The sequence below is a fragment of the Symphodus melops genome (assembly GCF_947650265.1).
Source record: "Symphodus melops genome assembly, chromosome: 18".
Taxonomy (NCBI): Eukaryota; Metazoa; Chordata; class Actinopteri; order Labriformes; family Labridae; genus Symphodus; species Symphodus melops.
The window spans coordinates 15012799-15036724 of record NC_136708.1 but is presented as its reverse complement, the minus strand read 5'-3'; the positions used below and the strand labels follow the sequence as shown (position 1 = coordinate 15036724).

The window sequence follows — 23926 nt, the reverse complement described above, 5'->3', positions numbered from 1 at the left end:
TTTGGGAATCTTTATAGTTCGTCAGTTTTCTCAACTCTCTTGTGATGGTGCACATTCCACAGGCATAAGGCCCTACATGTCCACCAAGCAGGTTTTTTTTTGTTGTTTTTTTTTTTGTTCTGGGCAGAAAAACGCTGGCTGTGCGCTCAGGAGTGTTTGCATGAAGTGTTTGTGCACTGAGAAGAAAAGCGTTGCACGTCCGTTCTGTCTCTACGGCAACAGTCTGTTGACTGACACGGCTCTGTTACTTTACACTGCATGTTTCGTATTTGAGGTCTTTTTTTTTTGTTTTTTGACCCGATCAGACACGGAGCAAAGAGGATGTGGATGTAGGGCACCATCCACAGCGCTGGTGATGTCAACAGCGTCTTTCTGAAAAGTTGAAGTATTTTCAACTTGAGAGCTCAGAGCTGCTGCACAAAAAACGCACAGCGCTCAGAAAACAACACACTGGGCACTGCACTTGTTCTCCAGGCGGCCGCTTTCCGCTGCGAACGCTCTCATTGAAAACCACTGAAAAAAACATTAGGTGGACACGGGACCGATTGAAACGAAGCAGGGTTGTTGTTTTTTTTTCCTCTTTTTCCTCACCTTGTCATTTTGAGAAGCATGTGTCTGCATGTGAGTGAGCGAACTCGGCAAAGGAACAATTAAACAGCTGTAAGCCTGGAAGAAAAAAAACAAAAGCACACAAACCTTTCTGGGCGAGAAATCACAGGCGTAGACAGACAGACACACACACACACACACACACACACACACACACTAACACACAGGACAGAATGGGAAGTAATGGAGTGAGGAGAGAATGCTGCTGTCTGACATGAAAATCAACACAGCGTGACATGACCATTATACACACACACACACACACACACACGCATATACAAACACACACACACACAGATCAATAGCCGACTGCTTAGGCCCCAAGCACATTATTCTGAAATAACAAACACACTGGCGTTTAGAATAAACTGATGATTATTAAGAATTCCATTTGATTCACAACAACAGAAGACATCTGCATGCTGTTCATTTGTCCTTGATTAAACTTTTTGTATGCAAGTTTCAGCCTTTTTCACCATTTAGACATGTACAGCTCCAAGCCATGTGCTAAGATTCCTGTGTATCTTTAGGGCCCTCTTCTAACTATTAACTATATTCACTTCAGTCAGGGTTTCATTCTGCGACAGCATCCTGCTCACTATACATTGTCCCTTATAGAACGCATGCATACTGTATGGCCCATGCACGCATACAAGGAGCAGAGGAGTTTTATCTTGATGTTTCACAAGTCTCCTGGACACCATGAATTAATCCAGGAAAAGTACATGAGGGGAGAATCAATTCACCATAATGCATGACGTGTGGAGGGCTTTTTTCAGTCTGTGTGTGTGTGTGTGTGTGTGTGTGTGTGTGTGTGTGTGTGTGTGTGTGTGTGTGTGTGTACTCATATGCGTGTATTTGTGTGTGTATCGTTAAACAGATCTGTCTGACCTTTGCAGGTCGGCTTTTGAGAATCTTCCAGAGTAAACCAAAGAGATTAAGTGAGATAGACAAACATGACATCTTATATACATCACAGGCATGCATACACACACACACACACACACACACACACACACACACACACACACACACACACACACACACACACACACACACACACACACACACACACACACACACACACACACACACACACACACACACACACACACACACACACACACACACACACACACACACACACACACACACACACACACACACACACACACAGGACAGAATGGGAGGTAATGGAGTGAGGAGAGAATGCTGCTGTCTGACATGAAAATCAACACAGCGTGACATGACCATTATACACACACACACACACATGCATATACAATCACACACACACACAGATCAATAGCCGACTGCTTAGGCCCCAAGCACATTATTCTGAAATAACAAACACACTGGCGTTTAGAATAAACTGATGATTATTAAGAATTCCATTTGATTCACAACAACAGAACACATCTGCATGCTGTTCATTTGTCCTTGATTAAACTTTTTGTATGCAAGTTTCAGCCTTTTTCACCATTTAGACATGTACAGCTCCAAGCCATGTGCTAAGATTCCTGTGTATCTTTAGGGCCCTCTTCTAACTATTAACTATATTCACTTCAGTCAGGGTTTCATTCTGCGACAGCATCCTGCTCACTATACATTGTCCCTTATAGAACGCATGCATACTGTATGGCCCATGCACGCATACAAGGAGCAGAGGAGTTTTATCTTGATGTTTCACAAGTCTCCTGGACACCATGAATTAATCCAGGAAAAGTACATGAGGGGAGAATCAATTCACCATAATGCATGACGTGTGGAGGGCTTTTTTCAGTCTGTGTGTGTGTGTGTGTGTGTGTGTGTGTGTGTGTGTGTGTGTGTGTGTGTGTGTGTGTGTGTGTGTGTGTGTGTGTGTGTGTGTACTCATATGCGTGTATTTGTGTGTGTATCGTTAAACAGATCTGTCTGACCTTTTCAGGTCGGCTTTTGAGAATCTTCCAGAGTAAACCAAAGAGATTAAGTGAGATAAACAAACATGACATCTTATATACATCACAGGCATGCATACAAACACACACACACACACACACACACACACACACACACACACACACACAGACACACGAAAGGTTAGCAATTCCCTTCCTAATTGACCAAAATAATGTTGCAGCGTTGACATTTAGCCTGTAAAGAAACAACAGTCTTTATTTCCTGTCTTTGCCTCATTTATCCATCCGTTTTAAACGTCTGTCTCCTTCTTAAATCTGTCCCTGCAGCCCCTTTTTCACTGACTTTTCTCCTTACGCAGCCTCCCAGAAACAATCATGTTCTTTGAAGCCATTTGACCAGCTGCTTCTTTTTCCTCAAAATGGTTTAATTCCATCACTAATTGTTTAAGTATGACACCCACGTTGATTCACATAATGGCTCACTCCACTACAATCAGCAAAAGAACTCCCATACAAGGCTCATGGGGGAATCATTCTCTGAACGTCAACAACGCCTCTCCTCTCCTTCTTGAGTAAAATACAGGTTTATAAATCCAAATTTTTACTGGTGCTTTGTCTGTTGTCCAACTTAATCTCCTGGCCACATTTTCTAAGTTTTTTTAAAAGCTTTGTTTGTAATGTGTTCTGCTGTTTGTATTTCATTTGTCCAACTGGGATGAGTCTGCACTGATGGATAAAGTTTCCTGACGGAAAAATGAATTGCCAACTGAAGAAATCTGGACGACAAAAAGAGACCCTAACCCTATTCCCATTGAAGTGGAATATAATACAAGGAATTAAAAATTGTATTTCTAAATCTCTACTCTTAAGTCAAGCCAAGGCCTTAAATCTTTGGAGCGTCACTTTGGATTATATCATTACTTTCAGTTTTGAATGATTCACATGGCTGCAGGTACATTTTTTTGGGCTGTAGTTTTTCTCCGTCTTCTTCACTGTTCAAATATTTGCATATTTCAACGTTTCTCCTCACTGTTACTGTTTTTCGGTCTCCTGACTCCCACCCTCCCCTCTCTCTGTCAGCCGTAGTCGGCCAGTTAACAGTAATTATGAGGTTCCTCGTTAATTAGCGAGAAGCACCCAGCTGTTTCAGCCCCAGCAGACAAAGGCCTTCAGCACGTAGACACACACACACGCACACACATACGTGAGCACACATACAGAAACAGACACATGCACACACCTGGGGAGTCTTGGTAAAATGTCAGGGCCGTTCAGATTGCAATTACAGGGAGATTTGCTGCTTCTCTCACAAAGCCGAGATAAACCACACGACTCACACACACACACACACACAAAAACTCCCAAACACACACGAGGCACAGAGACACACACTCAACTTTTTAGAGAAAATCAATACTAGGCCCTGTTTTTGGCACACGCAAGATTAGAAGTGATGCGGTAACAATCCCTACTCAGTTTATTTTCAGTTGTAAATAACATCAGGTCATTTTACTTATCGATCAGGCTTCATACAAAATACTTAGGAATCATTTGAGTGAATGAGAAGACTACTTTTGGACATGTGTGCTGTGATGATGCTTTCTGCTTCCATGAGTTATCTGTAAGCCTGTATAAGGAGGATTCCCGCATTTTAAAAGCAAGGCTTGTTAATACACAATTTTTAATCAGCTATTTCTTCATGTAAAAAGTCAGAGTTATTCCTACCAGCCTGCTGCATTTTAAAGAATAACAATTTTATAGACAATCATGTATTTGTGATTTTTTTTTTCTTCCTATGGCTGGATAAGAGTGTCTGAAACCAAATGCTGCAGGCAGCATCTATGACAGCCTCTAAAATGTAGCCTCTGATTGATGGCTTGTGACGCGTATGATGTGGTTAAAAATCGACACCTACACAAAATGGTAAAGATAAAGAGAATGAACAGATTTATAATGGGGGATTTAAGCATGTATCAGCTTAGAGTAATCAGTTGAATCACCATATTGGCAGCAATTTGCAGTGAATGAGACAAATCCCTCTCTGAATGAGAATCAGGAGTATGAAAAAAAAAAAAAAAAAGACGAAGACTGACACTTAATGACAGTCACACGAATTGCACACAAAAAAAAAAAAAGTCGGGGCAGTTTCCCAGAAATAGCAAACAGCCATAGCAAATATCCTGCACATGTTCTAGTCAGACAGTCTGCCTCTCTCTAGATGTGTATTTAAGTACAAGAATGTGTCCGTCTATCCATCCATCGAGCCGTGTCTGCTGAATGTGATCTTGGCAGGTTCCTGAAAGCCTGCTGAGCTGTGAAGAGGAGGTGCGATTATAATTTTCGGCATCCCACTGTTTCCACTGCAGTTACATCGCTACTTAGAACCCGCTACACTTATTTCACCCACTGCTCTTACTCATAACTCTTCGCTCAAAAGGGGACTATCAAAAACCTCATTTTCAGGAGTCAATTTTTTTTTCACCGTCTCGCCCCAAATTAAAATTTGGAGCCATCAGCCAGCACACAGGAGTTCAATTCAGAATAGCCAGAAGTGATCAGAGTAGTTTCCATGTGGACTTTAGTTTTTGTTTTTTTTAAACGTTGAAGAACAGAAAAAGAGTGTCATTCATTTGCTGTCACAGTAAGAACGATGAAGTAACATCACGTAAGTCAGCATAAATTCATTGAAGCTTTAAGGAAGATAAGACAGAAAATAATTCATCAAAATGCACAATGTTTTTTTTCCTGCCAGACAGACTGACTTATGTAAGAGCGATAAAACAACATGTTTAGTAAGTGTCTATTTAACGACGCCGCGCTTACATTCTAGACAGTCGACACTTGTTTCATGCTCAGCCCATCACCAAGGTATATTCATAACAAGCCAATCCAACTTGACAACTGTATGCTCACACACTGCAACAAATGGACGGATGGATGGACGCGTGTACCTGTGTCTCGTCCGCTGAGACTGTGTTTGTCGATCAAACTCCTAAATGAGTTTTTGCTCCATAAGCCATTAAATTAACGCCAGTCCCTCGGCTGTTTGTGTTGTTTAAGCGAAGCAAGCAGCGAGATGGAAATGTCATGTTTGCCCGCAAATCCTCCGAAGTATGCAGATCGAGCTCAAATAGCCCACAGTTCATGCTGATTTGTCATGGCAACATAAATGCATTAAGTGCAGGGGATGCCCATCCAAAGCAACAAGGCATTTCCAACAGAGACAGAAGTTGAATGAAACGGTGGCTTCTTCGTAATGCGAAGGGCCTAAAAACACCAGGACAATGCTTTGAAAGTCTTTTTTTTAAAAATCCTTTAAACTGATGTTTATCCATGTGATTGCGTGCGCTCTTATCTTCATAAATACTGTCCTGGAGAGACAAAATAATGGTGATGATTTAGCGAAGCAGCGCAAAAACTATCCAGTTGCAATAAAATCAATCTTTATTAAAAAAAAAAAAAAAAAAAACACAAGAAGCTGCTTGGATGCACATTACAGAAGAAAAAAAGTCAAGCCCTAGTCCATATAGCGTCCACATTTTACAAGTTGACCCATTATTATATCTGTCAGCCTTAACCATCAAAGACAAACCAACTCGAGTTCAAAATCAACATGTCATCTGCATACACAATGATTCGCTAGCTCCTTCAATGATTGTTTATTAAACACTAAGATATACTCCCCTCAAATTCAAACTCCAATCAGCAGTGTCTTACATACTGCTCATCTAAAAGGACAGTGAACAAGTCAATGGATGTATTTCATATCATCCACAGGCTATAGTTAGCCAGTACGTCTTAGTAGTTAAAAGCACAAACTAAAGAAGAGGTTGATGGCTTAACCAAAGCAATGAGACTGCTTAAATGTGTAGAATCATATAGGTTTCATACTGTATGAATATTTAAAACACTCTAGAATTAATATTTAAACCTTAGTGCCAGGGGTTGTTCAAATGTTCCCTGCATCTTTAATTTACAGCTAAGGGGCATTCCTGCTGGTCAGAGAGAGACACTGGCTTGTTTCTTAAGTGCAAGCAAGATTTCTTCACATTTAACTCTTGGCTTTTAGTAATGCATGATTTCTTAAATCAAGTGTTTGAATGCAGGATTACCCAATAGTCTTCACCTGATAAATCAATAATAAAAAAAGGCTAACAGAGGAAATATGAACTAGAAAGGTCTTAAAGTCCAACAGCCTTGTGTCTCCTCTTTTACCTTGAAATATTCACGTCTCTTCAAAGCCTGTGAAAGTGAAGAAGTTGGAGGCAAACGGAACGAAAGCTTTATATCTCTGATAGACGTCTTAGTACAGTTCCACTTCGGACTGAAGCTTTGATGACTTCTTCTCAGTAAAAGTAAAATAGATTTGTGGAATCTAAACCTGATCACTTGTGAGAAGTCGAGAAGTGAGAAGAAATGTCTTTTCAGCACTGAGCACTGCGACCTTGATGTCATTCGAGGAGTCCGGTGTTCCTCCGAGCTGAATGGATTTTAATTCTGTTGATTCCTGTTCTATAAAAGGTTCAATTCGGATCCAGTGACTCCAATCCCTTTTATCTTTTCTATCCCTTTTATCCTTTTATAGTCCCGTTTCTTTTGATCTCAGAAACTCATTTCAGCTCAACCTCTGACAGGTATTTGGACATCCACTCAAATAGCCTTTTGCTTCCTTTGTTTGTTGAAGGATATAAAATAAAACGCCTCTAAAAGACTGCAGTGGCGAGGTGAACGAATTTGTTTAAGGAGAATTGAGACAATATCTGTTTTTCTTGAATATGTCTTTTACTTTATTATAAATGAGTCCTAATATTTCTTTATCATTTTTGATTGAGGGGTGGCTGATCAGTCACTCCCTGCTAAGTGCTAAAGCTAGCTCTTTAACTCGGTAGAATTCTCTATCGAATCTTGACCCCAATAATTGAAATGGAATAAAAATCCAATGACACTTAAAGTTTCTCAGCCCAAACGATTGTTTTCTTTTATTACTTTTACTACAATATTACAATACAGAACGATGGAAACTGTGAATGCCTTTCAAGCTTCGAAGGAACTTTTCCACCTGTATTTTTAAGTTCAACATATTGTTTTAGTTAAAATAAAAAATTGTGACCAAAAGCAAGACAAGTTGAGTGTAAGGGGAGTGTATTGCTCCATTTATTGATTATCTATGTCATTTGTTGTTACTTCAGTTGATGTTTCCTGACCAAACAGTTCTGGGGACTTTTTTTAACAGGAACTCGGGAGTACCCAAGCAGTATGACGCACCTGGGGACGTTTTCTCTGCATGTCCGCATTCCCACCACATGGTACATGCAGGAACTAAAAATGTTCTTCCAAACGGGGGTTCTACCAACTCAAATAGTTCAAAGTTCCTGCGGTGCAGAACCAATGAAAAAGAGGGAGGGTTCCAACTGTTTCGAAAACGAGTGCATATTCACATGAACTTCTCTTCTGAGAAAATCCAGTTAATGATAAATTACACATTAGTCTAAGATGATTATTCAGCAGATGATAGACTGAATAACATTCTTAAATAAAAGTACCTGACCAAGATGAGATGACAGGTGAAAACATGGTCAGTGGTGGATGCTAATTCCAATTCCATAGTTTCATGTATGTAAGTTCTTTAAGCAAAGAGGCAGACGAATAATTAAAGAGCTGTAGGCTGAACACAAGCTTTAAAAATACTGGGGCTGATACTCAACATTTGTCCATACAGACTTCATCTGCAGGGATGAATTCATGATGGAGCCCTTCCAACCATTACAACATCAATAAATATCCACATTCGATGACAAAAAACCTCTGATACAGTCATTACACATCAGTCAAATTGGATTACAATGCATGAAATCCAGCTTTTGTTTCAGCAGTCTCCTCTGTTTTTCTATCAGTGTCACAGAAAATCCAAGATGGCGCAATAGCATGGATGACAAATATCTTCCAGAGAGGCCGTTACATTTAACAAGGGGAAATGACAGAATGGGAGTATGCGTGTTGTGGTGTCAGGTTTGGTTGCGGCTGTGTGGTAAAGCATCTGCTCCCTGTCTGACCCAGTGACCCCTGAGTGAGTGAGGAAGGGAGGCAGCGAGAGCGTGCGAGAGCGACAGGAAGAAAGAGAGAGTCGGGACAGGGTCGGGGTGTGAGAGAAACAGACGGCCCGAGTCAAAGATCAAAGCGATTACTTTTGTCCACTGCAACGCCATGCTGAGCTGTTGTCTGAGAGCGGGAAAAGGACTGCGCACTCTCACCTGAAATGCCCTTTATTGAGCACACGCACTTAATTTGAAATAAAAGACGTTTCATGTTTGAAATATACTTTCACTGTTTTAATGCCAAAAATTGGGTTTTGTGCATCCTAATGCAGATCCCTAATTTGGGCCTCTGAGTGATTTTTTTTTTTTTTTTTTTGCAGTATATGAGTGTGTATAAAGTTTCACACACTCTCACACAGACATTAGCCGTGACTACAGCTGTCTTGGTAACCATCCCTGTCTGCCCTGCAGAGGTGTCCTCCTTTTTGGGCCATGCTGGTAGCTGGCCAAGCATGAAAGCTTTTCAAAACAGCAATTTAAGGGAAGACTGGCACTAAATACTGGTGTAAAAATAGGTCTTTCAGACTCTCAATGCAATTGTATGTCTGCAGTTACTCTTTGGAGCCATGTTAATACCAAATACAGAAAACCAGTTATATCTTGAGTCTAGGTTTGGGTTTTTTTTGTAAAAAGCTATCTCAAAATGGATCAATGAATGTTTAGACAAGGGGATGTAAAGTTGAACACTGTTATGACAGAGAGAAGAGAAAATAAAATAATAGACAGTTTATAGACATGAAAAAAATAAAAAGAAGACAAAGTGAAGGGAGGAGAAGTAATGTACGCTGGTGACAGCAGTTGCCTCCAGCTGTGAACTGCATGCAGAAACATTGTGACGGGGCCTGCTGGGGAAATGAGTCTTCTCAGGGACTAAAGCAGACAAGCACACATAATATGCACGTGCACACATAAAACCTGTGCAAAGAAAGACACACAGATTCGCGGACAGAATGAAAACAGTGTAACGAGAGAGAGAGAAAAAAAGAAGCTCCCATGGCGTGAGACTCAGACGGGAAATACATCATCGCTCAAAAAGGAAATGCATCACCTGCAGCGCTCTGAGACTCCTAAGCAATAACTGCAGGAGAAGATGAGACTGCAATAGTATAATGAACGTAATCCAAATACCATTCTTTGTGCCAAGATAAAAAAAACATGCCAAGAAATGTCACAACAAAATGCACATCGTTTTTTTATAGCATAATGAGTAGAGGGACTATCCTTATTAGCATAACAGCACAAGGTGAGCTAGTGTGTGTGTAGGTGTGTGTGTGTGTGTTTGAGCAGTATGTTGTGTGTGTCATGTCTGCTGACAGCCATGTTTCTGAGGGTTTGGGGCACATGGGCATACCTGTCATAACACAACGGGTCTAAGCACATACACACAAAAACACACCTGCTGTTTTCTGTTTTTCCTCTTTTGGAAGCCTCAGTCGTGCCGGATAAATACCAATTTTTTTTGTATTATTTTAGGGGAATGTAAATGAAGTTTTTATTTTATATTATGAAGACTATTTCCCAGGAGTAATTTAACAAATTATAACACTTAATATTCCGAACAGAACGCCCGACTTGAATCTATTATTGATAGGAATTAAAATGGTTGAAAATTGTGAGTCGAGATCTATCACAGCGAAGAGAGTAGTTGGGTTCACGAAGGGTTCATTTGTCAAGCTGACTAATCAAATTACCGTAACGTGTGTGATCCAGCACTCCTTGTGTATCTGACTGTGTGTTGTGACGTTGTCTGTGTCTTAAGAGAACTGAGTGTTATATTTCTTTAAGCGTAAGAATAATTACTGGAAAGACTGAACACTTAAAAATAAATCCAGTTAGTAATTAGCCCCTTCTGGCTGAATGTTAACGCAGGAACATCTCACTGAACTGAGATGCTTTCATACACCTCCACGTAAACAATTCACTTCTTATGAATCTCTTGGTTGAAAATGGCAGCGTCTCTGAATCATGAGTTGATCATATAGGATATAAGAATTCAGTAAACTTGTTGCCTCTTGCAGCTTTTCTGACAGCCATTATTCACAACTGAAATGCACCCTAATAATGTTCACATCGTCACCATAGCAACAATCCAGTTCTATCTATCTACTACCTATAAATCTGTTGCAACATGAGGAAAAAAAACCATTGAATAAAATAAGATAAAACCCCCAGTGCAAGGAAAGTATTAAAAGCCGTTTCTGTAAACGAGTGAAATGACACCGGAGATTGTTCTACTGTGTTATGATGGATCTTTAATAACGCTGAGCTAAATACCAGTGAAAAATTATTAATCATACCCTACATATTTTTAACGACAGCACAACATTTATTGTCATTAATCGACACCATATCAATATCATCTTAATAGCGGCAGTAAGCAACGGACATCATTTTCACTATATTTCCGATGTATGTCAATACCTTTGTGCACATTCATTTGAACTTATAGCTAGCCTTCTGCACCCCAAGTGCAGATAGAAAACAGAAATACGGCTGGATGATAAGGTATGAAAATAGATCAGATTCAGGTTTAATTAAAGAACTGTTTTGATCAGGTTTTAATTGACTGTGAACGGCTGTGCCAGCTTTTTGCAGTCTTAGTGTGAACATATATTTCAGTCCACATGTACGGTGTAAAATTTTGCTTTGAAGAAAACGCAACACTACTCTATTTACTAGTATTTTAAAGATCAATGCGCAACCCTAATAGGCTTCACATTTAACTGCACAGACCCGTTAGTTGATTGTAATTTCCCTTATTTGTTCACTATCGGATAAACAAAACATTATATCATATTTTGATTTGTTAGAACTGTCTTTCCATGTTATGAGTTATATAAAAAAAGAGTGCCAGCCAAATGAGTAAAATAGCTAAATCAAAGGCAAAAAGAAAAGACTGGCAGTGTATTTATGTAGACCAGCATAATCTGGGGTCACCATTACAGGATTTGGTTTACAAAGCTTTTGAGATGTTTCTATATCAATAAACCATGCAGGGCAATAAGACATTGTTCTTCTCCTGTTCTGAACAATTTGTGTCCTTTTAGTTGTCGTTGTGATGTTGGTCTGAATGGAATTTCATATCAGCCACTGCTATGTATTTTCCCTCCAGAGCTTGCAGTCATTAAGGGCATCAGTATCTTCAAGGGCAGGGTGACAGGGACAGACTCTAGCTGTCACCAGGGATCGAACCTTTGACCGACTCTGCTGTTTATGTGTCCATCCATCTCTATAGAGGGATTGCTTTACAGGCCATTCCCCATTTTACTCCGAGCTTCTTTCTTAGATGAAAAACCTCTTCCCATACTGACCATGTTGCAGGTGCCTTTACATTGATTAAAACATTCAGCACACACTCACATACACAGACCAATAGGGAGCACCAGCTGGAAATGAGACTGTCTGTCTTAGCTAATTTCTCATCTGCCTTTCACATTTCACATTAGAGAATTCTGTGTGTGTGTGTGTGTGTGTGTGTGTCTGTGTGTGTGTGTGTCTGTGTGTGTGTGTGTGTGTGTGTGTGTGTGTGTGTGTGTGTGTGTGTGTGTGTGTGTGTGTGTGTGTGTGTGTGTGTGCCTGTGCCTGTCTCTGGTCCTTGTGCTTGTGTGTGTGCACGCTTGCTTGCATGCGTGCATGTTTCCCGGTCACACCCTCAGGGTAACACATGCTGTCTTTGTGTGCCCAACATATTTTTGTGTATTTATTAGTATGTGCGGTTTATATGTGTGTATGTGTGTGTGCTTGCCTACTCAACATGTTCACGTCATGTCTACTTCTTATCATCTCTGAAATAATGAAGAGCCTGTGGAAGACTGACAGATTGTGTGTGTGTGTGTGTGTGTGTGTGTGTGTGTGTGTGTGTGTGTGTGTGTGTGTGTGTGTGTGTGTGTGTGTGTGTGTGTGTGTGTGTGTGTGTGTGTGTGTGTGTGCGCGTGTGTGAGTGAGTGAGTTAGTGAGGAAAAAAAAAAGTCTGCCTCAGAAAACCTCATATCTCCATAAGGTCACCTTCTGAGTAATTGAGAAACACACTGATTCCCCCAATTTGCTGGGCCTTTAATCAGACTCTTGTTTCATATTAGGAATGCTCCACCGCTATTTTGAGCACAAAATGTAGTTAATATGACAAAACACACTGAAGATAGATAAGTAAGACTTCTGCAAAATTCTAACATTCTTCCACATTTCGTCCTTCCCAATGCAGACTTTGCTGATAGCTCCTGCAGGAAGCTAACATGTCTTTGCATTCAATTACAGTGAATTATGAGTCCACTTATTACCCTCTTGACACCAGTCTGTAAATGCACGTTTGCACTAGACCTCTAAGGGGGGGGAAGCAATTGTATATAAAAAGCTGCCACGGGTCCACAGTGGCCCCAGAACAGCTGGAACAGTTAACTGCAGTGCCGTCTCTCTCTTTATTCCAATTTGCATGACAAAATTATGTCTTCTTTCAATTTAGCAGCCCGCTCAATATGGGCAAGCTGACATCTCTAAAATCAAAGGAATTCAAACACAAATATGAAATACATGAGTAGATTGAGATCTCTACAGTGATTTAAAAACACACCATTCGGATGGCAGTCTGTGCGCAGGAATTAAATGTGTACCCTGTCTTTTGGTTGAGGGAGAAAACACACGAGACGTGTAAAAAGGCTGTTTCCTGTGAGTACCCTCCTATTAAAATCAACACTTAAAACAAATCTGCCAAGGAGAGAGGTGGAGAGACGAAGGGGAGGCGAGGGGGGAAAGTGCCAAGAAAAGTCGAACGGATGGAAGAAAAGAAAGGGAAGAGAGGAAGGAGGGATGGCAGATGTGCGATGTGAGAAAGGTGGTGATAACAAATTCACTGTGGTTGAATGTCAGTGGGAGGAGAAGGGAGGAAAGAAGAATGGGTGATTAGAGGTGGAAGCAGATGGATGGAGAGCGAAAAAAGGTGAGCAGGAAGCTGCTGTATATCAAGAATATTAATAAACACAACAAAGCACTTACTTTCTCACTACTCATTAGGGGAGTTTCCAGTGCAATTAGTAACAGGGAAAGCATAAGTACTTTAAAGGCATAATGTGAGAAATGGGGGTTAAAAGAGCACAAATTAAATAGAAAAAAGGCTTAGAGAAAGAACTCTTATTGAAAGCGCAATGCCCTCTAATGATGGAAAATATCTAAGGCTTCAGATTCATTAAAAAATATGAAGCAACATGATCATAATAGGGTTAGAGGCAACCTTTGCTTAAATGTGGATGATATCATATAGAAACTTTGCAGTAAATTGTCAATGTCAGAGATTGTGAATTCATATGTTAAATGAATCCAGATGTCTTCGTACTGAATAGATGTGCTGAAATGATTAACAGTCTATGTCAGGTCAAATGTATGCAGATGACATTTAAGCCATATGGCCAATAGGCTGAGGTTACGAAAACATTTTTCAACGGGTTACATTTTGAAAATGTCAAAGCTGGCTTGAAGTTTGACCGTGTTTTTGATCTTTGACCTCTCGTATCCAGGAGCACATCCATACGTTTCCCTTTGCCATGTTTTGTCCTTCAACTTTGGGAATTGGTATCGCATGGTGACATGGAAGCAGAGCAGGAGAAGTGAAGAAACCAAAAAAAAAAAGCTACGACCGATTCACTGAATAGAAGTGGATGTAAAGGATTAGACTGTGCAGGTGAGACAAGTGGTTGAGAGATGAAGAGAGAATGGAGATGAGGATGCAACACGATGAAATGAATAACATCAGTATGTAAATGCATTAAAAAAAAAAGAAGGGAAAATGCATTGTGAGAGAGGGTTAAGATGAAAGTATGAAAAAAAAGATGAGAGGACAGAGGTGAGAAGCTGTTAACATCAAAGCTTAGGGATGAACGTAGCCAAGATTCAAAATGCTATCTCTCTTATAGTGTGGAGCTATACTGCACACTTATCCTATCCTGCCTTACTCTCGACCCAGCCCTCTCTTACCTTCATCCCCCCAATACTCTCTCACAGTAAATTAAAAGTATTTATATGATCAAGCGGCTGACTCTGCGACAGACGCATCTCCCTTCCCTGAGAAGGCAGCCATAAGCCACAGGATTAAATGTGTGTTAGAGAGTCTGCATTGCACTAATGTACACTATGAGCTCACTCATTTCTGTGTGTGTGTGTGTGTGTGTGTGTGTGTGTGTGTGTGTGTGTGTGTGTGTGTGTGTGTGTGTGTGTGTGTGTGCGCACAGTGTGCTAATAGAGCAAAAAACATGTATGTGCGCATCAATCAAACCCCTGTTTCTGTAATGTATTATTGCCTCTAGTCTTAACAACACGCCTTATTTTGAAATGTCTGTATATCCTAATCTATAATTGTCATCAGAGAATGAAACCAAAATACTTCACAGATAATTAATAGAGGTAAATGATTAGCAGTGGCAAATTAATGGACAGCATCCATCAATGCCTTATAATGAACATCAGAGTTGTAGGCTGCACCAATCAATCTCTGATATCCTGTGATGGGTTATAAAACCTGGTTGGAGTAGCACTTCACTGCCTGTCCAATTTAACACTGATGACCGGCATTTAATTACTTGATGCTGCCAGGGGGACAACTGATAAATTTCAATTTAGCCATGTTGCAAGAACAAAGCTCTACACATCCATGGCTCATCACTGGTAAATTAAATAATCTATTTTTAGTCATTTGGGTTAATTGCTTGGTCCCAAGACTAGAACCTGTTAGAGTTCATCACCCCAAAGATGATCAGAAATACATTTCCTGGTAGTCCAATTAATGATTAGTACTGTGACTGATCAGTGTTAGTTCTCTGGTTGGGTACTGATTGAATCCCCACTGTTGGTTAAATTGTGAATTAAGGTTGATGTAGAAGAAAAAGCTCTTGACGTAGATTCATTTGAAAGCTGCAGGTTGCCAGGTTGGATTGTGTGAGGAAGAGTCATAGCCAGGACACATTTAGAGTCAGGAAGACGGTACAAAAAAATGAGAATGCGTGGGTTCGCGCTTTTTTTTCTCCCTCTCTCTCTCTCTCTCTCCTTGCGTGCATGTTGCGATTTGGTATGTTTGGTGAGTAAATTAAGCCTCTGCAAGCCCGCAGGACAAATCTGACAGACGAAAAGGGAACGAGAGGAAGCTGCGAGGAGAGGATATATGATGTGAGAGCCCAGAAGAGAGTGGAAAAGCAGAGGGGCAGGAGACGGGAGAAGGGGAAGCGAGAGAGGAGAGGTGGAGTTAAGCTGAGCAGAGCAGCGGGGAGGAGGAGGAGAAGAGGAGAAGAGATGAAACGGAGAGGAGGGGATCAGGGGGAGCGAGGGAGAGCAGAGGACAAGTACGGCAATTTTTCGGCGTCTGACTTGGAGGGGGACTTCATTTGAGGTTGAATTTGTTGACATGAAATTCAACATTATGCATTTGAAGTTACAGGAATTTAATATATAGAAGAGGTAGTGCAACCTCCAAAGGGAGCTCACGTATAATTGCACTTCTGTATCATGAAAGAAGAGGCTTTGAAAATAATTCCATTACCTAGCAATAAGAAAATCAAAGTTTTGCTCGATTGGTTTCGCTATCGCCAACTATTCGATTACTTTACCTTTCGATTGCTTTTCAAAGCTCGTACATTGATTGCTTACCTGCAAGTGTTCTGCAGAGTCGACTAATCTGCTATCCAACAGACAAAATAGAACTGCATCTGGATGGTGGCTGATTTGTTTTTATTTTCCTGCCTCTTTTTAAAGCTTTGGTGCCCGACATGTCAGCGTTGATCAATGGGACATATCATTATTTACCTTTTTGTTCAGCCTTTAAACTTTTAAAGTTGTATTCGCCTGCTTTCTTTGCCGGCTGCTGCCTTTGACATTTTGTTAATCTTGGGAACTTGGAACTTAAGCTTATCTCATCCAGCCTCCATTTTTTTTTTTTTTTAGGATATCTGATAGTATGATTCCTCTCAGACAGCCGTGAGGAGATCAGTGCCAGGATCTGTGCACCACAGGGTTTAAAATTAGATCTTTTGTGCCTGAGGAAATCCTTCCTCTCCTGTCTTTGTTCTATGGAAGCCCTACAAATCACAATCTCTCATGTGTCCACCATGGGAAAGCCTTTCAAAATAAGCCACAAAAAAAGGCCCCTTTTAAGGTGAAAAAACAACCCTGCAGTCTGCGGTGGTGCAAAGCCAAGAGTCTAGACCGTCCCTGCTGTCGATTTGTTTAATCACTGTAGAAATCTATATTATTTCTGCTCTGTCAGCCTACACAGGATCTCCCTTACACTCGAGGATCATGCAGACTTCACATTGACAATGACAAATGGTTCTCAATAGCTTCCACACTAGTTGGCTTTTGAGGTTTCCTCCGCCCTAATGCACAATTTTTTTAAACTCCAGACTCCATCTTTCTGCTCATCAAACCTCAACCAATATTGCTTCTGACAAATTCAGCCAGGCTTGGTGTTGTCAGAAGCTCACAGACCTTGGCGGATGTTTCGTTAGAAACCTAGTCCTGCCTGTATCTCCAAACTTGTTCTGTCTCTTTCAAGTGTAGCATTTCTCGTCACTCATCTCTCTGTCTTTATGTTCCTCTTCGCTTTCTCCTCCTCCCTATCCATCTTTCGCCTCCCCTACTGTGTCCTCCCCACTCTTCCTATTCTCAAGGTACTGTGATGAATGGTCACTTAGTTTCCATACCCAAAAGTCTGAGTGAGTGCATTTGCATAGGTCTTTTTGTGCATGTGTGTGTGTGTGAGAGAGAGTGTGCTTGCGTGTGTGTGTGTGTGTTCGTACAGCATTTCTGAACAGAGAAAAGATAAAAATGGGAAGCAGGGGAGAAAGACGACAGCTGTAGACAGGGGTGGTGAGTGAGCTATACTGTGAATATTTTAACATTCTATTTTACTCAAGAAGGGAAAGAGAGAGAGGGAGGGGGGGACGGAGCTCAAGATCAGGAGGTAGGAAGGGGAGGGAGAAAGTGTGTGTGAGAGAGGGAGAGAAAAGGGGAAGACACCACAGTTAAATTACGTCCATCACTGATACATATAAGAGAATTAAAATATGCCCACCTGTGACAGATGTTTGGGTGTGAAATGCTTTGTAAAGGCTCAGGCCTTCACTTTAAACAACTCACGTTCACATACACATGCACAATCTCTCTCTCTCACACACACACACAAACACACACACACACTCCTCCTGCACACACTTTGGTATAAGCAGCTCACGTTCACTGCCACAGCCCAAGAGCTACCGCAAGAATATTTATTGGCTACCGGCTCAATGGCTGTATTGAAGAGAGGGAAGGAGTTAGAGAGAGAGAGGGGAAAAGAGAGAGAGAGAGAGGGAGGGAAAAAAGAGAGAGAGAGCAAACTGAAGCAACGAAAATAAAGGAAGAGGGAAAGAGGTTGTTGCCGGTTTCATCCCTCTCTCCTTTCCCCTCATCCTCCCGTTAAACCCATTTTTATTTCTCTGCTTTCCTCCGCAACACACTCCTATACAACACACATAGCTCACGCGCCCACACGCACGTGCCCCCACTCTAGAATGCACACAGACAGACACCCTCACGCGCACGTAGACACCCTGACATACACTCAAATCCTCCTCACAACACAGAAAAGGCAACGCATTTTCACGACTGCAGTAGAAACCAAAACTGCTGCACGCAGTCAAGCCGTTGGTTGTGAGGGCGTTTATGACACTGCGTGTAGTCAGCGCGCGCGCGCGCGCGTGTGTGTGTGTGTGTGTGTGTACTTGTGTCGCATCCCCTTACCTTGCGCGCGTGAGGAGAGCGAGCAGAGAAGGAGACTCCACAGAAAACAGCGCAGCACTGTCATTCCCCTGTCCGTCATCCTCTCGTTCGTCGTCGTCCCCCTCTTCATCCTCCCCTTATCCGACATGGGGTGCGCGAGACAGCGTTCCGTGCCGCTATTAGTGACAATATTAGCATAGATACATGTTCCGCGAGCCAAGCGCGAGCCCTCTAAGCTCTCACCGGGCCGCATGCTGCTTCACATCCAGAAAACGGAGAGAGGGAGAGACAGAGGGAGAGATAGATAAAGAAGGGGGAGACGTGTGCGGTTTCTTCGCCCCCTTTCCTAACATAGGCTAGATAAATCCTTCATATCCGAAAAAGAAAAAAAAATACTTCAGTCAACATCCAACCACAGAGACAGAAGCAGAAACACACGAGGGAGGAGACGGGACGGACACACAGGTTGTCTCTGTCTTTAAATCCACTCTCGCGCTGGATTTCAGTGATACTTGTCGTCAATTATTTTCTATTCCGTCCCGTTCCCTTGCAAAAGAGTCAGAAAGAGGGAAGGAGAGCTTGAAATCCACGCTTCCACTGGGCAACATCCCTTTTTCATTCTGACAAGAAAAAGCCCTTCTTAAAAGGCTCTCAGCCTCTCCTCTCGTGTTGTTTTGTCTTCTTTGCTTCGTCTCTCTAAAAAAACAACAACACTTCTCTTCTTCTCTGTTTCCGTCCTCCCTTGATGTCTCAGACCTGAACAGGGGGATCTGTTCTGTATCTCTTCTCCCTCCTCTCGACTCGTGCGTCTGTCAAACCTTCCTCTTCTCTTTCCTCCTCTTCTCCTTCCTTCCCTCTCACAAACAACGACAGAGAAAACGTAGCACTGTTATCCCTCCTGAAAGAAGAGAAAAATCATCACCCACTCTCATTTATCCATTCGTTTTTACACTTCTTTACACATGATGAGCCACAAAATCAGCCAGTCTCTTAATTATATGCTTACCAAACACGCCAAACAAGAGCTTCATCTTTTAATGACACTGTCCCTTTTTTGGTACTACATAAAGTCCAACAAGGTAAAAAAAAAGAAAATTTTGACAAGCCCTTATGTTGTCAGAAAGCAGAGGAGATATGCATCATCCCCTCTGCCTGGTACACTGTGCTCTTTTCTCCCGGTGTAGCGGCTGGTGCGTCTCGTCCTTCTCCCAGCTGGTACTGAGATGCTGCATTCAAGTGCTGCTCGTAAGCTCCTGTTTCATCCACGTGCTTTTCGTTTGAAATGGTGACAGAGAAAATTCATTTTACAGTAGATTATCAACAGAGGATGTTGGCTTGGGCATCATGTTACGCTGATGATGCCCTTTTGTTATTTTTTTTGTTTTTTTCTGATTACTGTTTAAGAAAAGGAGAAAATGCAGGGGCACCCACTTGCACTGAGGAATGGGAGTTTGCCAAAACTTTACCAAGGGACGCCCAAATTAGATCAGAGAAAAGAGAACAAGCTATCAAAATCAGGTTGGTCTTGAAACAAATATTCAACTTTGAGGTACTCATAAGGAAACAACACTGCACTTCAACTGCATAACATGACATGAGTATTGCCCAAGCCAATGTTGTCTCCCTACAGGTCATTACTCATTGCTCCATTTGTCCACAGAGATTAAATCAATAGAAGGATAAGTTTGGGATTCGGAGACTCGTAATAGACGCCGACACTTGAACGGATCCATCGGTCTTGAGAAGGCCTACTGTTGAGTTGTCAATGACATTTAATTGATTGTTTTGCCAATACTTGTGTACGGTATGCTCACTGATCAAATAATCCAACCGTATGCTACATTTGAGTGACTGCCTGTGCTGTGATCTCACCACAGTCAATAAGTTAAAAAAATGATGCCACTCCAAAGAATAATTATCATATAAATAAGTTATGTGACATTCTAAGCTCCTACATATTCCTTGCCCCGTAAATGTCACATCTTATTAATAAGTTACACAAGAAATGTCTTGGTTTTTACAGTTTTCACACTCGGACTATCAGCATTATCAGATTGTGGATTTTTCATTCAGTTAAATTAAACCTCATCTAAAACCTGCAGGCAGCAATAAGAGAGGCTATAAAGAAGCTTGTCTTCTCTCACCTCAAACTCTAAATATTACCTCATATGTCAGTTTTATTGAAAGTAATATCAATTAAAGGGTTGTAATTGGTCTATTTCAATTTCTATTGTCAGTCGGACAGATAATAACTTCTTTTATGCTCTTCAAAAAGGAAAAGAACTCAAGGGTGAATAGATTTTAATTTAATAAGAGAAAATGAGAATATATTTAAAGTCCATGATGACTAAATGGTAAATGCTATACTGAACTTGAACTTGTTCAAGAATCCTTCGTAAACATCCTTGAAGAAGTATACATCCCAACTCTTATTCAAGTATCAGTAGAATAAGTTGGCTGGCTGAAATGTTGATGGTTAAAGGTAAGGAAAGTAAACGATGCTTCTTGAATCCCGACTCAAATCTGCAAGAAATGTGTACTCATCACCATAAAGCAACAAAAGCTTCACTCTGGTAGAGACAAAAAAAATGAGCATCTGCTGGGGTATCCATTTTTCACATACCTTAATTTTTCATTTACCCTCCAAGCAAGCCTTAGCATCAAGAATTATCTACCACCACCAGCGTCTCGCTGCTTGGCCTGTGGTTTTCCTTCCAGGTTAAGAACGTGCCATCTTCAAACTCTAAATGAAGATGAGACCTCCATTTTTTATTTTTTTTTTAATTTAAATTTAAATCTTTGCTTGCAGATGCGTGTTAAAGACACATTTCTGTCTTTGCATGCAAAAGTAGAAACAAATTAGTTTTCGTTTCTTAAAACTTATTTGCTGGGATGCCGTTGGCCTCGTGGTTGAGTCACTCACCCCATGTGCGGAGGGTTTTCTCTTTGGGGTGTAGGTGGCCAGAGACTCACTCTAACTCTCTCCCTGGTTTTTGCTCAATCTGGTGTCCTATTTTAAATAAAGTTATGAAAAGCCCAAACATATAAAATATACAATAAAACATTTTTCACTTCATCATTACATAGTACAGTTCCACCTTCAAGAACTCACTCTCCAAAAAGACCACAGATTATACTTCACGATGAGAAGCTCACCTATTCTCCATCACCAACAACCATTAACAATCTCTGTTCTCATCCTCCTTCTCTTTGACTATTTCTTCTTTGTATCGTTTTCTTTTGCTGTTTTTCTTTTTTAAGCGTCTTTGAGCATTCAACCCACAAAATCACTATGTCAGTATTATTACTAGTTTCATCTTTTTCTGGATTATTTCATTGATCAAGACTGATAAAAATACTGAAGTGTTTCTTCACCCATGGCTGTGAGGTCATTTTTAGGGTGCAATGCATTAAGTAACTATAAATGTGCATCAAAAACTCTTGGGCTCAAGCTGTTTCTTATCTTTAAGTTTCTTTTTCCAATCTCATGAAGTTGATGATGTTTATCTTGTGCAGAATAAGACATGGGCTGTGTCCGAAATCACACGATCATTCCCGACTTCCTACATAGGGAGTACTTTGTTGTGCACGATATAGTGCACTTAATTGGCACAATACCAAAACACAATTGGACACAACTCACTCCCAGGCCAGCAGCTGAAATAACATCATGCGTTTCAGTGATAACGTAGATTATACTGAGCCATCACCACGAAACAATCAAACACACTAAACAAACAGAAACATGTTGTTGCTGCTTACAGACTCTCGTTTCGTGCCTGTTGTCATCATTAGAAGAAATGAAGGCTACTCTGTAAAAAAAAATCCTTTACTCTTCATTTTACAACATCGAGATTTATTGAAAAATGGCCCCTAAATATGAATCATGTGTTTCTGTGTTCTATGCGTCGCTTGCTGTTCGTCTCAGAAGAGTCAAAAGCCTCAATCCACTCACTTTGAACTACAATGCATGATGGTATAAATTGCTTGGATATTGACCATGAGTTTCACATTATCTTCACAATGTATAGTGGGATATATACTGAGTGCCCTATAAAGGGTATTTCAATATTCACTCACTACAAAATGTGCTATTCCCCATATAGTTGACGATATAGGAAGCAGAGTGATTTCTGACACAGTCATGGACACAACAAATAGACTAATGAATACTTAAATATTCCAAGACAATATACATTGTATGGAGAGTTTTTCAGGGGCAGCAGTGCCTCTGATTTCCCGAGAGGAGCTTCAGTGTTATCTACAGCCTTTGCATGTTAGTGTGTGGGTGCTAAAGGGTGAAAGGGTCTTTCAGGGCAATGCACGTATGTTTATCTGAAATCAGTTTCGGGGATTTGTATAAGGCGGAGGAATATCCTCGAAGGTGTAGCTATATTAATGCGCTTGTGTGATGTTAAATGAGAATATGTGTTGGTGAGAGTGCTTGTGTGCCTGAGTCTGTCACTGTGAAATCTGCTCCCACACGCTCCCCTTAAAGCACTCTTCTGCCATCTACAGGCACATCCCTCTCTCCCTTCTTCTCCCTCCCTCTCTCCCCCTCCATCACAAAGCCCAGCGTTAATCATTCTGGCATCATCTAAATATTCGCGGCACGACTTGGGAGTGAGCATGCTGTACAAACCGTCTGTCTGCATGTACCTAGCTGCATGTGTGCATCAAATCCTCTTGTGTGTGGATTTTGTGGGCCCCGCTCGGCTGTATGTCTGAGGGTTGCTCTCAGGAAATCAATAAGCCATGTGTGAGGTTGGTGTCCTGATAGAGAGAGAGAGAGAGAGAGAGAGAGAGAGAGCCTGTAAGAGAGGGAGACCAAGTGAGGAATAAAGAGGCGAAGATGGAGGGAGGGGTGTGAGGTTAGAGATGTAGGAGAGTGTGATATGGAAAATCAGCAGGAGGAAGAAGGAGACGTAAGGATAAAAGGAGGACAGAGAAGGCAATGAAGTAAAAGACGAGGAGTAAAATGAGCATATCAGGAGGTAAGAAAAAGAGGAAAAGAAGGTGAAGAGATGTAAGGGGGAGATGGGGAGGGGGAAAAAAGTGAAATAGGCGGGAAAAATAGGAGGTACGAGATGCAAAGCATTAAGGCAAGAGAGTTCTAGATAGTGATGGAAGGGAGGGGTTGGAGGACAGATGAGGGAGGCGGGTTGAAAAGTCTGTTCCTCAAAAAAAAACAAAAAAAAAAACGAACTGTACTGTATGTGTGAAAGGAGAGAGTAAGGGGAGACAGGAAAAAATGAGAAGGAATGAGAAGGCCGAGCTGGAGGGACTTGCATGAGTAATCCACTTTTCTGAATGGTTCTTTGCAGGCGCCCCCAAAAAGTGAGCAAGCACACATAATGTATTCCAGCATGTCCTAGAAACCCAGAGAAACTTAAGTTCACATCGGATACTTTACTTATTCTACCTTATATTAATCCTCATCCAGTGCAGCGAGGAAGTGAAGGCATCAGTGTCTAGTTCAAAGTGATGTTGCAGACAGAAATGAAACTGTCATCTCATCCATGTAGGTTCCCTGCTGAGCAGTGCCACTGGTTCAAACAAGGTTGCTTATAACTGTGTTACATTGCCAGA

At 41.2% G+C, this 23926-nt stretch overlaps 1 protein-coding gene across 6 annotated transcripts in view; it reads right to left on the bottom strand.

Moving 5' to 3' along the window:
* The window catches only part of csmd3b (CUB and Sushi multiple domains 3b), a 311217-nt gene extending 291677 nt beyond the window's left edge, over positions 1–19540 (bottom strand). For all 6 annotated transcript variants that reach the window (XM_079368618.1, XM_079368619.1, XM_079368620.1 and 3 more), the window contains exons 1-2: positions 19344–19540; positions 18359–19235 (exon numbers count right to left, since the gene is read on the bottom strand). In XM_079368618.1, the coding sequence (XP_079224744.1) occupies positions 18359–18590 (232 nt within the window). In that variant the 5' untranslated portion in view covers positions 18591–19235; positions 19344–19540. The remainder of the gene's footprint in view (positions 1–18358; positions 19236–19343) is intronic.
* Positions 19541–23926: the final 4386 nt, after the last annotated feature.